Source organism: Molothrus aeneus, chromosome 7 (genome assembly GCF_037042795.1).
Source record: "Molothrus aeneus isolate 106 chromosome 7, BPBGC_Maene_1.0, whole genome shotgun sequence".
Taxonomy (NCBI): domain Eukaryota; kingdom Metazoa; phylum Chordata; class Aves; order Passeriformes; family Icteridae; genus Molothrus; species Molothrus aeneus.
The window spans coordinates 4,783,168-4,801,319 of NC_089652.1; the positions used below are offsets into that span (position 1 = coordinate 4,783,168).

Here is an 18,152-nt window from a genome sequence, read left to right on the forward strand (position 1 = left end):
ATTTGTATAATTAGGCTTTGGTTGTTACAGCTGTTAGTACAGTACCATGTAAGAAGACTGGATGTGTTTTATTTAGAAGGATGCTGACACATACACAGGGTTTTCTGGAAATTCATCAGTCACAAGGTTAATTACACAACGTATCAACAGACAAACAGAAACTTCTCAAGTCAGTACATCCTTCTGCAAACCCAGAGCCAAGTTAAAAGTTCAAGACTCTTCTTTCTTTAATATGTATTTTGTCAAGCAGTGAGAGAGAAGCACAGAAGAAATTCATGCTACCATCCCATCCAGTTTCTGCTGTGCCTCCTGTCTGACCCAACACACTTCACAAAATCCAGGCAATCCATTCACCCTGAGTAAAGTTCAGCATAACCTTCAGCCAGGGGAAGCACCTGAAAGCTCTCAGGGCACGTCTGCTTTTTAGTTCAGTGTCTTGCTTGCTTAGGCGAAGAGTATTGGTTATTTAATGAACAGTTCAAAATCATTGGGAAAAATTTCTGAGGAAAAGAACAGCATGGTTTTGGTATCCCTTACTTATAGAGCCCTGTCTGCTCTCCAGCTTCTCTGCATCCAGGATACTTGCATCGGATTAATTTCTGAACTCGGTATTACTGGAGGACTAATAATACTAATACTAATAAAGCATAGTATACCTCAGAGGGAAAAAAATCACCTTGAAGCTGCCAGTATGGAACACAGTTCTGTATTTTGTGGGATAGTGGCACATGCTGCTGATAATCAAAACTTCCCTCCATCAGTGGGATGTGGGTTTATAATTTTCTGATAGGCACAGTTGGTTGTGTTTCTGTGTTCATGGCTGATTGATAGCCCACTTTAACAGCTGTATCAAGGGAAATGCTTTTGCCTATGGTGGCTTCTTCTTTATTGGATTTTTAAGATACAAATTTAATAAATCTCAGTTTTAATTAACAAAGTAAATATAAAACTGAGTTATAGGTTTAAAGGGAAAATGTACAGGAACCCCATGACTGCACAGATCTGATTTTTTTTTTTTTTCAGCCTTGAGACATATTTAGTCTTCTGTTTATTCTTGTTTGGCAGAAATGTTTCATATGCTAGGAAAGGTTAATTATTTCTGAAAAGAAATCAAAGTCACTGAAGAAAAAAAAAATCCTTAATTTTTAATTATAGTTAGTTGTTTATCAGCTTAAGGTTGTTCTCCTGTGTATTTGATATGTGGCCACATTATTCTTCTTCTGTCTTATTTTAAGAGAGTGCAGTGAGTCTCTTTATGGGGCTTTTTTCTAAACAGAAATTTCTTTAGATCCCTCTGAGTCCTTACTATGCATCTGGCAGGTTTAATTTTAATTTACAGTGAGGGTGCTACCTGTGGCCTGCTGGGGAGAAGCAGCTGGTGCCTGGTGTTGCATTCCTCTGCTTGACCAGCCATCATCTCTGTGTCAGAGTTGGGCAACTGAACTCCAGGTTCAGGTTCAAGCTTGCTTGGACTTAAAGCACCTCTTCCATAATTCAGGAGCAGGTGCAGAAGAGCAACTGCAAGAGAGGTGTCAGACTGAGGGGACATTTCTCCAAGTGTGACTGCAGAGATCTCAGAGTGGCTGCTGGAGCCCCTGGGCACTTGGTCCCTCTTGTGCCAAGTGCTGGCATGCAGTCAGGGACATTTCTCCTTTGTTCACCTTAGGCAAAGGGACAGGAGCTGGCTCAGGGTGAAAGCATCATTGGGTTTGATGTGGGGAGGAGTAACTAGAGCCTTGGCTGGTGTAAAGTTTTCTGGGTCTCCTAGGAGGTTGGGGGAGAATAGGGCCAGGGGGACGAGTAGGGCAAGTGTTAGTGCAAATCCTAGAATATCTTTTATAGTATAGTATAAAAGATATTTTATGGAAGGGCTTGGCAGGGGGAGGAGCCTGGGCTGGGCTTGTTTGTCGCAATAGGGCACGAAATGAATGACACGCACATGCCGAAACATCCAAGGCAAAAAAGTGTGGTTTATTTCTGGCTCCAGTATTTATAGACCTTCAAAAGTGACCGTGGATTGGAGGATGAAATTGCCACCTCTCCAGCCACACTGGTCAAACCAACAGTCCATCAAATTTCTCCTCCTCCAGAAAGGAATGCAAAACAATCATTAATTACATAAAAGCGCATGGGAAACTCCATTACAAAAATGTAAACATCAGAAGGCTTAGAAGAACTTAGAAGAACAGGGTGACTCTTGTTTATCCAAATTCTTGCTGTCACCCAGTTCTTCTTCCCAGGTGAACCAGCCTCTCCCTTCCCAGACAGTTTCACACCTGGCAAATTCACAGGAGAGATGGATTCAGAGGGAGATGGTGCCCTCAGCTGGGGCCCTGAGCACTGAGTCCCATCCCTAAGTGCTGCTTCTCCAACCTTGGGAAAGGCACAGGAGGAACATTGTAAAAATTCCTCAGCAATCCTGAGCTCCCCTGGGAAGTACCTGGCAGCTTTTGGGTGAAAAATAACCAAACTTCTGACAACTGCAGACAGGAGTTGGCAATACATATGCACCCTGTGCAGTGGCCCAGTGGGAGTTTTGTTGAACTGTTGGGGGGTATTAAACTAGAAGGGTTAGAAGGGTTAGCTTTGCTTTCCAAAAAAAAAGTGTCTTGCAAACACCCAAACGTGTAATTAAGTCCATAATTACTAGGATGGTTTGTAAGTGGATGTTGGTCCAATTCATGTGAGAGTATGAGCTCTTCCCAAAATGCACATGTAGCAGCACTGTCGTTTCCTGAGATCACTCAGACAAAATGAGGAGACAGCCTCTAAGAAGGTGTGGGGAGGGTGGTTTGGGAGCCTTTTTATTTTCCTCTCCTGTCACTGTGTTCATGGAATTGGTTATTTTCTCTGAGCACCCACCCAGGTGCTCAGCATGTGTGGGACTGTGTCTGGGAGACTGGCTGGTAAATTTGACAGGCTTTTTATTATCTTTATTTTCATTTAAACATTGACATCACATCTCATTGCCTTCTCTTGGCTGTAATTAAAGATCCTGTGGAATTAAGAAGCATTAAATTCCTTGAGATTTCAGCCTTGGGAATTTGCCCAGAGGCACACAGCTTACAGGCCTTCACTAGGCTTCACTTTCCTGGAGTCACCTCCCCCTCCCCTGATTCATCCAAGCCTTTGTACAAAGGAACCATCTTTTCAATTTTGCTAATTAATTGCTCTTGCCAGCCAGCAGATGTTTTGTAGCCTTTGAAGACCAGGCGTAGCAAGGTTTGTAACTTCTGCAGCCTTACACTGCCTATGCAGTTTGAACAAGGACACCTGAAGCTCAAGAGAAAGGCAGGTTATTAAAGACAAATAAAGGGTTACAATAATTCCAGGAACACCCTCCCTCCCTATACTGGATTGGATGAATATTCCCATCCCTTTACCAATATTTTTTAAGTTCTGGGCATGGTGCTCTGTGAACTGAGAATGAAATTATTATTCAAGAGATCTTGCCGAATTCTTTGTTTATAATTTGTGATCTTAAAGGCTGTGGTAAGAGCAGCCACAAAGATAACCTTGGGCAGTGCAGGGGAAGAGATTCAGGCTTGAATCTGACTTAGCCGAGCCCGGGAGAGGAGTTGCTTTGGTTCCCCCTCAGCACCTCTGCTCACACCCCATGGGCTGTTCAACTGCTCCCCCTCTCATGTGTAGGGTTATTTGGGAAGGCCTTTGGCAAAAGTATTACCAAGATTTGTTCTCATTGCTCAGGATAGCAGTTAGTACAGCAGAATTGGTGGGTCAGGGCACTTGATCTTCCCTCCTGTTGTCTACATTATTAAAAATGATCTCACTGAAACAAACACCATCAATCAGTGCCAGCTGCAGTTTAGCAGGAGTATAGACAAGGACAAACCACACATTTGCTGCCTGCAAAGAGAGACTGTTTGGGCTGGTTTAACTGCAGTAAAACACTGGAAGCAAACTGATTCTTTTGCCAGGAAGAAAATACATTCTGCTATCAAATGTGACCAGGAAGGTAACCCACACTCCTGGATACAGAACAGGAATGGATCAGAAAATGCCACTACTGAGAGCTGAGTATATCCTATTAGTGGTGACATAGATCTCACTGCAGTTTTACTTCTGTGTCACAACAGGCCACAGCATCTCTCCTGATCTACTGCAGCCTCACTGAGAGCACTTTGGGTTCACTGCAGTTCCTCTGCTGGGGGGAGAAAGGGGTGTCTTGGATAAATGTTTGTAGCCATCAAAATAATGATGGAAGGAAAGAAAGAAAGAACAGGGGTGGTGTAGGCACAGAGTTTGTGGTGATTGGGAGTGGGACTGGCCCAGCCTCATCCCCAGTGGGCACAGCTGTGCAGGACAGGTGAATGCTATTGAAGGGAACGAGCCATGGAGTGCCCAGGGGCACTGAGCAACCACCAAAGGGAACAGAGGGCACACAGGTGCAGGGCATCAACAGGAGGGGATAAAAGGCTGGGCTGAAGAACAAGAAGGGCAGATGCTTGCAGCCTGCTGAGGTGCCCTGGTGTTACTGTGTATGGGCAAATGCTTAAGGCCGCCTGAAATTGTCTGATGATGCTCTGTGTATTGTGGTTGTCACAACTGTGACATTTACTGTGACAGGTTTTCATTGTTGCTCTTAAAAAGACAGAATGGGGGGCAAAATGTTGTTAAAATTAAGATTGGTGGAGGATGAGAAGGGCTCCTATTTAAGAGCAGCTGGAAGAACTAGGGGACACTTGAGGAGAGTGATGGTGGTCTTAAAACAGGGAATGCACTCACCCTGAACTATCTCTTGTGCTTAGTACTTTGTCACCCACTGCTTTAGCTCTCTGTATCCAAAGTGGTTATTCTGGCATGAATTCATACGTGCTTATTTTCTTCACTCGAGTATCTGGTTCAAGGTTAATAGTTTGTCATGGTTTGACACTGGCCAAACACCAGGCACTCATGACAGTCACTCACCCACCCTCCCCTGCCACAGCTGGGCAGAGGAGACAAAAAAAAAGAAGAAAAGGTTCATGAGTTTAGATAAGGACTGGGAAAAAAATACTGCAAGGGAAAAACAGGTTCAACTTAAAAGGTATGAAGTGAATTTATTACTAAAAGAGTCAGGGGAGGATAATGAGAAGTAAAATAAGCCCTTAAAACACCTTAATAAGGTCAAAAAGGTGTGGTTGAATGTGACCATCCCAGAGGGCATGTGAATTTTGGGGATGGAAAACTGTTAGCAGGAGCATTTTATCTGTGTTAGCACAGGCTCTGTGGCTCAGCCACGTAGACAGGCTCCCCGACACCCCAGCAGATCTGAAACCTGATTGAAATGTCCCTTCAGAAGCAAGAAGCAGGACTGACAGAGACCTCTTACTAATTATTACAGTTGAAGGGGAAAAAGTAGAAGTTGGGATAGTGGAGGCTCAGACCTCAAACCCATGAACTTGCAAAGAAGGCCTTACTGATTTCTGTGATTAACATGCATGTTCCTCACTTTACAGTCCTTCTTTTGGTTATCTGGCTGTCCCCAGCCACAGCACTGGGAGGGCAAGTGCAATCCAAGGTGTTACAGCCTGTAGGAGGCAGGAGTCCCTCCACAGCCCTCTGTGCAGGAGGAGGATGTTCATGTCATTCACCCAGTTTCAGCACAGGAGAGCCAGGGAAAGGCAGAGGCGCCTCCTACCTCAGACAAATTTCAATTAAAATTCCTCTTTGAAGAGTCAGCACTGTATCTCAGGAGAGGTTAACAGCGTGGCATAGAAATGTGAGAGCATACTTGAACAGATCCCATCCAGAAATTTTAAGCTCTGCAGACACAGACTCCTCTTTGGAGCCCAGAGAAAAGATTAGTTGGGTTATGCAATTGCTGGAGCTGGCATAAAACCAGCTGCATGCCAATTACTAGCCTGTATGCAAATACTTGTACTGAAACTCAGGATGCAGCTGGACGTGGCTCTGGGCACCCTTCCAGGATTATTCCCAGCCACATTATGACAGTTTTGAAAGAGAAGGGCTCTATGGAGCCAGTAATTTTTTACAGCCTTTCAGAAAAATGGAGGAAAGTACCACTACATCCAGATCTTGACAATTTTTTTCAAAGAGAGAAGGAATTTCTGCCTGTTGATGCCAATCAGGATGTACTTGAGGCACTTGCACTCCAAGACAGAAGGCCATCAGTCTGTTTGCCAAGTTGAAGGCCTGAGTGCCAGATGTGCTTGGGATAGAAAGCAGCCTGCTTAGTTTGTCAGAAAAAAGGTGAATATACCACCAGATAATGGCAGAGCTGAAACTCCTGGGGGTGCTGCAGGGAAGCTCTGCTGCCTTCAGATACCCCTGGCCCTGCCCAGGTTTCTGTTCCTACTGCTGCTTGACTTCCATGTGGAAAGCTGGCCTGGATGCAGCAGCAATGCCAGACAAACTGCCATGCAGCATTTACTCTCACAGACAGAGCTGATGGCAGGAGAGAAGTGACATAGCAGTCTCACATATCTCAGCTGATGGGACAGACTGAGAGCTGCCACCAGCATACATGAAACACAATGTGATCATTTGATCAAGATATTATATACAAATGTCCTGGCAAGGAGAGGCTTTTAAATGCTTGGGTCTGTCTTGGCAATACAAAAGTGATTCAGTCAAAGAATGCAGACTCATTCTGGCTGAAGAAATGAGATCATGATCCTCTCTGTGCTCTACTGAGGGAATTTTGTGAAAACTTCAGGGGAAAAAAGAAAAGTAAGTTCTCTCAGTGCTATTTCTCAATTTTGGCCCACAAAGATGATGTGACATGTAAGATAGTTTTCAGTGGAGAGGTGGTTTCTTTATGGGTTCTGTTTGGCTCAATGGACCTCATATCTATTACATGAACCCAAGCAACAGTTTCCTCTTTTTCTGTCCTGGAGCAGGACTCTCTCCACTGCTTTCCCATATTTCTTCAGACTCTCTTGAATGTTGTCTGCCTGCCCTTGACATCAGGGAAAGAAGGAAGTGGAAGAGTCCCTTTTGAGGTTTAGGTTCCTGTGTCTCACACCTGCACTCTGAGCAGTCAGAGGTGAAGGAGGGTGGTTGAAGAATCCACCTGTAGTCTTACCCCGTGGCCACCTGGACTGGTGGCTCACTGGAGAGTTTGTGGAGGAATCTGCAGCTGGTGGAAATGCCCTGGAGGCATTAGGAAGCTCTGCTGGCAGCAACTCACGTTGTTGTAGGGCCACTCACCTGGAGAAACATTCCAATCACAGCAAAAGCTCTGGAGAAATGATGAGGAAAAATGAATGTGAAACGACAGTGGTGAGTCAGGAGAGGTGGTTTGGTTGTGTGTCAGCTGATCAGTGTGATGCTGTAGGGCATTTCAAGAGGGCACACAAAGTGACACTGAGATCTGTTCAGCCTTCACTGAACAAATTTGGAGGGTGCCTGATGCAGAAAACAAGGGTTGTGTTGTGAAAGGCGCAGGCAAGGCAAGCGCTGATACAGCTGCTTTGGGTCATTACTCCAGAGTACGTCCTGTAGGATGCTCACTGTTAAAGATTACCTGACAGCAGAAATAAATTCCACTACTGGGGTATCTGTCAGAGCCTCCAGGCTTTCTGGAGCCTGCTGGGATACCAAGCAGACTTTGCCCTGTTGGTGCACCCAGTGTAGAACACATCATCACCTCTTCTGCTCCTTTTGTGAGCACAGCACAGGAAAGATGATTTGGTTTGGATTCAGAAGGTTTTAATGATGTTTGAATACTCAGGTGTCCTGGCTGAAATCTACACTCAGAGGTGTGTTTTTTGGAGCATCTGGAAGGAAAGCACTGCCCAGAAGTGGTGTGTAATCAGAAGAGGCACACAGCAGTACCCTGCAGAGCCAGCTCACCTCTTCATGAGTGTGCTCCTGTAACTGGGACTCAGGTATCCCCATCAGGGAGGGCTGGGATACCTGAGGATGAAGTCATGGCTGCTGGGAATGAGAGGAGTGCTCTTTCCTGGCTGTTGGAATATTGCTGCTCTCACTGAGCACCAGAGTGTCTTCTGGGCTGAGCCAGCCATGTGTCACTCTCTCCCTAGACAGTAATTCGAAACTCATCACTGATTCTCTCCAGTGACTTAAATAAATGCAATTTTCTTTTTGCTAACCAAGAATCAGAAGATTGAAGGGCAGCAGTTTTGTCATTGATCTCAGTCCACGTGTCCCCTTTGCATGCAATGGGGGACAGTGACACAGGCTCTGTATTTCAAATACTGGAGCATTTCTTAATACATGCACATGATGTGCTTTTAAATATATGTCAACTTCCAGGTGGGTGTTTTGTATCACCTAATGCTCACCAGTAGGTTAAATTTTAAAATGAAGTATGCTTTCATAAAAATTGAGAGAATGGATTGCTGAGGGAGTGTTGTGAGTACTGTGGTAGCAGATGATTAATAACTGTAAAAGGACAAAATAACTTGTGTTGGAAGTACTATCTGGAGGTCATCTGGTCCAATCTTCTGCTAAGAGCAAGATAACTTCAGACAAGAATCAGGTTGTTCATTGTTTATTAGAATCTCTAGAGATGGAGATAGCACCAATTCTCTGATCAGTCTGCTCTTAACCACACTCCAGCTGGGAACAATATTGTCTCAGTTCCAATCAATGTTTCCTCTGTTGAAGCTGGTGCCTGTTGCCTCTTGTCCTTGGGCACCTCTGAGAAGAGTCTGTGTTCCCCTCTAGTCTTCTTGCAGGCTGCAATTAGAGGTCCCCCCTTCCCAATCATCACTTCTTCAGGCTTGTTCAGCCTCTTTCCCTGACTTGGAAGGACCCACAGGAAGTCCCTTGGATTGTTCCAGTTGTAAGGTTGAGATCTGTTAATCTACCTGTCAAGCCCATGAATTATATTGAGTAAACAGCAACTCAAGGCACTTGGCTTCTAACACCAGGTTCAGAATTTGACTGGACAAAGTGAGGCAATTAGCATCTCATCCTGAAAATTAATATCCCTGTAACAGAGCCAATATATTACAGGAAAGCTCCTCCTGCAAAGTCAACAGGGTCAAACAGCTTTTGAAAAGCTCATGATAGGAAACGAATGAGGTGGGTACAGCTGTAAACAGGTAGTGCTGCTCCTGCAGTTCCCATCTGCAAAGGGAAGGGCAGAGTTGGGGCTGGTCAGAGTGTCTGACTGGTTATTTAACATCAGGGACATGTAATGCTGATGGCAGGGGTGTGGCTAACAAAGGTAACATTGATTTGAAGCTCCCTTCTCAAAGCAGAGTAATTACTGCAGAGCAGAGACCCTCCTCCAGAGTGGAGGGGAAGGGAAGGATTTAAATGTGAACCTGGGCTGGGTGCTTCAGGGAATCAAGATCCAAGTAGGCAGAAGCTGCTGTGGTCACTGGAAGTAAAGGGAGAAAGCACTAAGATCAGTTTTGTAACAATTTTAGAAAGAGACTCTACAGCTGAATAGATGTTTACAACCCCTACTGCATAGAATCTAGCAGGACTGGGGACACAGACCATTCATTTCCTTTAGCACAAGCCAAGCATACTGAGTGAAAAAAATTACACTTCACAACAGGCCTGTTTCTGATGAGCAGAAGCACATCTTAAACTGAGTTCACACCCAAGTGTTTTCCCTTTTGGTTGGGTGTAGGGCTTTTGTGTTACTCGTTGGATTCAGCTGTTGCTATTCTCTTCTGCAGTATTTGGGATCTCTTTGTCCATGCACAGAACCCTTTAGGGCCATGTGTCTGACACATCTTGTGCCCAGTGGCCATAGGGTGAAACAGTGTCCATGCCTGACACAGCCCTGCACACACATACAGGCACTTCCCAAAGAAAAATGTGATCATGGAACATCTGGGGTGTTCATCCCAAAGGGCTGGGTATTTTGCATTGTTTTTTCTTTCTACAGAGTTAACCAGACAAAACCTGGCAAAACCAGGACACCAGGTAAATGATTTGGTGTCTTATTTTAAAAAGGCTGTGAGAAAGCAGAATTCAAGCATGCACAGACAGAGGAATAATGCAAGTACAAATGTCTTCTCTGGCTGAAGCTGTTCATGAAATAGATATTCCCTTTGGGGAGATGGCTACAAAAGAGTGGCCCAGAGCCTGCTGTCCTCTAATGAAGTAGCTAAATGGTTGCAAGAGCCCTGTGAGCCTGTCTTCACACACCTCAGGTGAGGAGGGTACCCCATCCAGCTCAGTGGAAGGTAATCAAATGATCAATTTTTATTTAAGCAGCAAAACAGGGAGCTAGGATTAGAAGATTTATGCTCAGGTTCTACAATAAGTAGAAATAAATATTATGCTCAGGTTCTACAACCCAGTGTTCTTAGTTATTGAGCAGTTGGAAGTACAAACCCACAGGCTGCACATAACACTGATTGCTTTTGATAGAAATAAAGAATATCTTGCTGTTTCCATCAAGCCTTGAAACTGACTTCCAGCTAATGACCCAAATAAACTGTACTTGAAATTGTATAATTGAGATCGAAGGCTGTCTGGGGCTTCTGCTTGGGATATAGATTCCACATCCACGAGCTTTTGAGTATGGTCATTGAGCTGAAATGGAGAAGGTTAAAACTCTCATTTTCATTACCAAACACCCCCATCTCCCAATACAAATGTGACATTTCAATTTTGCACAGTCCAACTCTTCTTAAATCATCTGTATAAAAACTTCAGATCTTGATTGATGATGGATGAGCTATTGTCTCCTGAAGCACCCAGTTCTCATTACCCTTTAAGACAGAGCTTATTAACGATGGACCTGAAGTGGGTTTCCCAGTGGGTCATCAGCAATGAACTGTGCTGTGAGGGCTCAAAAGACTTGGTTTGGCATGAAATTTCCAGGCCTAAGCTGTTTTCAGATGATGCATTCAGCATCTTGGGTTAAACAGGAGAAGAGATCCCCATCACTGGGGTGTTTGTGGTAAAAATGCAGCACTATCACCCTGCAAAGGTGCTTCAGCTCCCGTGAGGCTGACCTTGGGAATTCAGTGTCATCAGCATGTGTTATATAAAACATACATGCAGGATATTCCTCTATATGGTGGGGTATAAAAGACAGCTGCTGCCTTCATAGCCAGCTTGAAAGGTGTAAGCTGTATTCTGGTTTGCTTTTGAAGTGGTTAGAGTGGACCTACACAGTTTGTCCTAATTAACTCCCTCCCCTTTGCCTGCCCACTTCAGAGCTAGTTCTTTTCCCTCTCACCATGCCATCTTCCAGTTCCTAGTGCCAGCTGATTTTGTAACACCAGAGAAGAGCTTTTAATTTGCAACCTGGAATAGCAATAGCCATTTTATAACCATTTTTGTAACAATTTTAGAAACAGATTCTGCAGCTACATAGATGTTTACAACTCCCACTGTATATAAACATACATGAGTAACTTTCACTCCAGGATGCATTAGAGAATGAAAACATGTTTTGCCAATTTAACCCACGTTAGAAATTGCATAGCAGACCATGAGGGATTACACTGTATATCAAAAAAAAGCCAGTTCAATAAGATGCCCTTTTAACAGATGGAAGAAGAAAAGTGGTTTTCCTCTCTGGTCTAAGCAGACACCACCCTTGCAGAGCCAGTGTCCGTTTGCAGTGATTGTGTGCTTCTGGTGGCTGATAATGTGCTTTTAGTGACTTCAGCCAAGCTCTGAGCCCCTTTTTGAGCTTGCCACACTAAGAATGACCTGTGTGGTGTACCTGTGTGTGTGTTCCTGGCACTTCAGTGTGAGGTGCTTGTGTTTCTTGGTTGCCAGAGACCTGTACCTCTCCATCTCTCCTGTTAGCATTGTATGGTAGGTTACCAAAGTCTGTGGGAATGTTTTACTAGGCTAATGAAAGCAGGAAAACAGCAGCTATAGCAGCAGATAATACATTTCTGATTTATCTTCCTGAGTAAATAACCATTTAAGAGAATTTTAATAATATGCAGATCAAAGTTCCCCATAATAATTTGAGAGTAATAAGCAAAATAATGACAGAATTCAGTGGCAAGGACACATGCTGATTTATTTTTGTATAACTTTGGCTGCAGAATTATACTGCTTTTAAGCCAGTAGAGTAGTTCTAATAAGGAAGATAAGATTTGTCCTTCACTTCAGAATCAAGTGGCAAAAGCCCTTGGTGCTACTCCTTTGCTCAGGACACGGGGCTGCAGCCCTGGTGCCAGCCTAGGAGATCATGGTACTCTGAAGAGTTACACCTTCCAGAAAGATGTCCAAAGTTGTCAGGCACTTCTAGGAACTCTTCCCAGTGAAAGCTAGTGGGTCTTGTGCTTAGAAATCCCCTTTTGTACCTTGATGTCCCTGAGCAGGGTGGAAACCCAAGGGTAGCACTTGCTGCTAGCAGGGTCATACTTGCACTAACAGCTTTCCAGTGTCACAAAAAATTGTTTTAGAAGACAAAAATACTACCCCCAAATGGTATTTAAAATGTTTCACTCTGAGCAGTCTGGTTTGGGGCTTCTCTGGCAGGAACTGGCTTCTTTGTTCACAAAATTCACTCAGGGACTTGGCATTTTCTCTTCTGCTCCAGCCTTGGAAAGAGCTGAGCACAGAGACACCTCAGGTGTTGCACACAGGAGAAGAATCCTCTTTTTGTCTGGCTTCCATTGCTGCCTGCACAGGCAGAGATCCTGCCTTTCTCCTCCTGTTCATTGTTTAACTTTATCTCCCACTTTCAGGGCTGTAAATTAAAATGAGATGATGACTTTATGATGATGAGTTCATTATACAGCAGCTCTATTGTATATTGATTACAGTTGTGCTTCATTTGCTTAACATGTAACAGAGTTTATTAGCTCTTCCCAGGCATTGTTCTTGCTAAGAGAGGGCAAAGAAGTGCAAAATGCATTTTGAGTTGAAGTCAGTGAAGCCAATGCATCTGTGCTGATTTACACACACCGAGGACTTGGTGTAAAGAAAAGGAGGATAGGTTGGATTGGGAAGGTGGAGTGGAAATGAATCTGGGGCCCAGAGAGCAGGAAGAGTCAAAGACAAGTGCTCTAAAGATTGTACTAAACTTTGAACTCAGTGTCACTTCATATCCACAAGAACCCACTTTTGATATTAGTCAGGTGTGTTTGCACCTCAGCACCTCAATAACCTGGAAACTTTAATTCTGTCACTGGTGAAAAATGGTGCAGTGCAGGGAAATTGGAGGGACTGTATCCCATTTTTGGGAAAAAGCAGCAGAAATAGCACCTGCTATTCAGTGATGAGGCAAGTCAGAGCATTTTTGTGGTTACTTTTAGTAAATCACAGTGGAAGGTGGTGGCTTCCCTGAAATACAGCATATGATACACTTCCTGCTTACCTTCATGCTGAAAAAAAGATCTTTCTCCACAAATTAAAACTATTAGAATTACTTTTAGATTGAGATCCTGCTATACAAGAATGTATCAAAGTTCCTAGCAGGAAAGAAATTTGGATAGGCATTGTCATGAGGGGATGCTCTGAAACCCAGAAATTGTGCCAGCTGACAGAGGAACTGTGTAGAATTGTGTGTGGGAAATGGGCTTGAAGAGATTTTTCAAAGCTTATAATGTATTGTAATTAGAAAATAGTTGGCTTCTGATTGTGATAGCATGAATTAGAATATCTGTATTATGTCACCCTTCACATGAGATTGAAAATAGAATAAAAGTTTTTAAAACACAGTTACCCCATCTCCAAGTAAAAAAAAAACTTAATCCAACAATTGCGTGTGTTCAAGAAGCAATAAATGCAGATTTTACAGTTTTTCACTGTTTTAATGTTATTTTTAATAAAAATCTGGGCCATAATGGATTAGGTAATCCAGTATAGCTGAGACAACACAGAGAAATCACCACTGATCATGATTTCAGGTGTTCTTCTAAGACCCCCTTTATCCCCAGAGCAAAATTGTTAACAGATGCTGTATGGTTTTTTCCTGTGATCATAAGAATATTATACAGACAGATCATTGCTATATCTCTAATCTGGACTGTTTTTCTGGAGCAGATTATGATCATTGTTCTCATTTATAAGCCCCTTTTCAATGAAAAGCCAAGCTTTTAAACCAGAGGTTTCTAAGAAATAGTAATACTGATTAATATGGTGGGAAGATGTATTTACAGATGATCCTTTATTTAATACATTCCTTGATTGGGGGCTGCTTCATTTACATGCTGTGACCTGGAAACTCTGAAATTTAAAAAAGAAATAGAACACAGTGATGTGTGTAAAGGTTTTGCATTCCCACTCCCGCTTTTAAACGTTTTCCTGGCAGATGAGGATTCTCAGACTACCTTAATTGCTACTACCAAAGTCAGGAATTATTCTTAATGTCTGTGTGTGGCACTCCTGGCTCTGCAGCACCACTTCATGTCATTCCAAGGTGTCATTAGTAACTAACCTTCAGCATTTCTCTGCTGAGGCTGGAAGCTCTGACACTGACTCACATTTCCTGTTAACTTTCATCAAAGTCACAGGCATTGTCTGCTGCTTTGGAAATAAAAGAGACAGGTTAAGTAGAGGAATTGTGAATTTGAACAAGGGTTTAGGGGATAAGAAAAAAAAAGTTTTTGATCCAAAGGAAAGCCTGGTGCTATAGCCAACAACTGTAAGATCATTTTCATGTTGAGATTTGATGAATCAAGTCTTCAGAGACAGGGCAGCAGAGCAGGTTTCTAAACAAACTGCTATCAATGTGAAAATAAGAAGAAAATCCAAAAACCCCAACAAAACACACGAAATCCCCACAACCTAACAAGAAACCACAAACGTTTACCTGTTTAAAAACCATCTGTAGCACAAAGCTTCCAGCAAGGCATGTCCATAAGAGGTTTGGATCATAGTGTATGAGATTTGGACAGTTGCTTGGAGTATTGGGGTGTTTTGGATGATGGTATTACAGCAGCCCAGGCTCTTATATAACATTTTCTCCAGACCTCATGCTGCCTGGCCCTTCTCATGTCCTGTGGGCTCATCACAGCATAGTTCTTTATTTTAAGTTTTAAGCCTTTCTGCAAATTAATGAAATGCAGTATAGTGTGATTGATTGCTTGTGTTTTTCAAGTCATTTAAGTGCTGAAGGTTATTTTACCTACAAAATACAAAACTGTTCCATACATGATCACACTGGGACAAAAAGTCAACAACTGTGTGTCAGTCTTCATCAGGTTTCTTCTGTATGTGAATAAAGGATTCCTGTTTACCAATACTGTGAGCTGCTTATCCTCCAGTTTGCAGATTATTTAATAAGATTACAGTCAGAATTTTCTTTTGCATTTAAATTTCATGCCCTCTCTCCAACACACATTTAGCAGTAGATTGAATCAGCTGTCTGAAGTTTTACAAGTATGTTGTTCTCTTGTTCTTGTGCACAGAGATACTGAATGGAGGGGTGTATGTTGGCCAGAACAAATTCCTCTGCTTTGCAGACACCATTCATTGGCAAGACATCGTGCGGAACCCCTGGGCCTCCAACTTCACTCTGGTTCCAACCAATGGCAGCTCAGGATGTAAGTACTGCTTTTATTCTCTGCCTTGTCATCCCCTCAGCATGAAACTGGATAAATATGGCCACAAGTTTTCCCTGATCCTCTGTTACGGAGAGTTATGATGGTAAATTTTCCTAAGTTTGTTTACTTCTTGGAGGACCACTTAGTCTGTTCTCAAAAACAGTGTCCGTAGAGGGTATTTGTGAACATCATAGATTTTCTGAATTTTCTCTCATCTGTTTTCTTTCTTCTGCGTTTTCTTTTTCTTCTTTGTTGCTAAAGCCACTGTGGTGCTGTGGAAGCACAGACAGTCTTGTTTGCTTTGCATTTCTTCCTGCTGCTCAGGCTGGTCCTTGAGCCACAATGGTCTCTCTGTGGCATCATAATTAGCTGCTGGAGTAATTATGGTAAAAGCTCATGGATATTCTGACTTTAGATGAGAAGTGAACCTCAAAGAAATAGTTATCCTGTTTTCTTGTGTGTATATTGCTGAAGAGAGAGAATTTGCAGAGGATGGGGTGTTCTTCACAATATAATAAATCATTCTCTGCTTTTTACTACATTTTCTTTGTTTTAATGCTTTCCATTCCAAACTTGAAATATCTGTGTGCTTAGAGTTTTTCTATTTCCCTTCCCAAGAATTATTTGCCTTGAGTGAATCATTCTTATGATTCTTGCAGCAATAATGGATTGTAGTGAATGGTGGTGACAGGGATACAGAGTGTTTAAGCAAAATATTCCATAATGGAGTAAAGTGCATTCAGAATGAATGCTGTGCTGTTAAACAGTACCCTCAGGATGTACCAACACTGAAATTCAGAGTCAGGCTGGGAAAAAGTTTATATCACATGTCAAAGGTGGCACCACAGCAGACATATTGTTCTGAGCATTCCAGATTTGGGGACATTTTGGATTGCTTTCAATATCTGAAGGTGTCTCTTGAGGATGTATAAATGACACATTGCCTCTCTAAATTTCACTACAGCCAAGAAACATTTCATTTCTTCTGTTGTATGGTGGCAACTCAAAAAAAAAATAAAATATTGAGACTCTGGATAGGGACCATTTGATGAGTCCCCATAATTTCTAAGCAGCAACTTGTTTTTAACTAGGTGCTTTGTGGTGCAATAGATTTTATAGAAGGCTGCCTTGCTTTTGTATATCTCATCTGCTCCCCTTAATACCAGAGCACAGGTACTTGTGATAAAGCTTCCTTCAGGAGCCTGCCAAGCTGCACTGCTCCTCCACATCCCAGCTCCAGAGCTGAGCCTCATCCCTTCTGGCTGGAAACCTGACATAGTTGTAATGCAGCCAGCTCTCTTTATTTGCATCTTAAAAACCCTCATCACTGCTGATGATCAGTTCTAGGCAGAGCTGATGAAACCTTTGAAGGTGAGGGAATGCCTGTGCCCTTTTATGAATCATTGCTTCAAGAAAAAGACTTGGTTCTTACTCTGTTTTGTTCTCTTATTGGGTTTTCTTTTAACCTTTCCCAGTTCTTCAAGACAAATGCTTCTGCTCTTTTAAAAAAGCAACCAAGATCAATACTATCCTTTTGAGGTAACAGAAGTTCTACAGGTGACTCCAGAAGAACTGGAACAAGATCCATTCTGAGTACTTGTAGAAAGCACTCTGAAAGCAAAGGAGGCAGATGTTAGTGCCCACACACAGCTAGATGAAAGGGTGTGTGTAGCAAAGTCCAGTTTTCTTCAAACTTTTTTTTATTCCTTTTGAGTTGCTTTGAAATATAGGGAAGGAACAATTTGTGCTTTGCCATTTGTATTTGATAAATAAGATAAACAGCCTTTTTTCAATGATGATGGAGAGCTATGTACCAAGTCAGCTTCATTAAGATATCTACACAAATTTTACTCTGTTTTTCCTTACTTGGGATGAAGCAGTGCACAACTGGACTGTATTTAACTTAATAAACATAAGAATCTTCTGAGAAACTGGATCCCATCTCAATACAATTCACGAGTCCCGTGAAATTTGATTAAATTAGCTAATCCAAACCATTTGTCTTCACAGCTTGCACAGGTGAAAATATAAACCCCATTATACAAAAAGACAGCAAATGCTTAAAAAGGTCCTAAGGCTTTGGGTAGCAAAGAACTCAGGTACAGAAATCACCATTTAAAATAGTCTGTAATTATATACCTGTCTATGTGTGGGTGCATGCATGTACTGTGCACACACATAGGACTTGGAGAAATGAACCTTGAATTTTAACCCTGGAAATTGGTATAGAATCTCATTAAATAAGGTATGTATATGCTTCTCAATTTTGGTTCACTTGTCACTTTTCACTACCTGCTAAAGTAATGTGAGTGCTTGCTGTGCCCAGCCTTGCTTTTCTCCACTGCTGCAGATGATGCTCAGTGCATTACAAAGTTCTTTTCTGCACAGACTGTGACTCAGGCTTTTCTGGATCCAGCATGTGTATGTATTTACTGTTTAAGTCTTGGGTGTCTCCTAATTTCCAACAGAAATCTTGGCTAAATCCACTGGAATACAGAAGTACGTGTTGCTTGGCATTATTGAGCATATCCCAATGTCAAAATATTTTGGAAAGAACTACTGGATTTTACTGTTTATCTACAAACCTTTGTAGGAGGGAATGTGAACCAACCAAACCTGCTGTGTGAAGCTCAGCAAAGTCCATCCTAGCAGTAATTTAGGGAAATCTGTGACATCCTTTAAGACCTGGCTAGCAGCATCATGTATCACATTTAGCCATGACTGGCAGGACTGGAG

The 18,152-nt window shown here is 42.6% G+C and overlaps 1 protein-coding gene across 1 annotated transcript in view; it reads left to right on the forward strand.

Annotated features, from left to right (window-relative positions):
- ERBB4 (erb-b2 receptor tyrosine kinase 4) overlaps positions 1-18,152 on the forward strand; it is a 590,120-nt gene that overhangs the window by 380,189 nt on the left and 191,779 nt on the right. Inside the window, exon 4 of the mRNA XM_066553839.1 lies at positions 15,282-15,416. Coding sequence (XP_066409936.1) covers positions 15,282-15,416 — 135 coding nt within the window. The remainder of the gene's footprint in view (positions 1-15,281; positions 15,417-18,152) is intronic.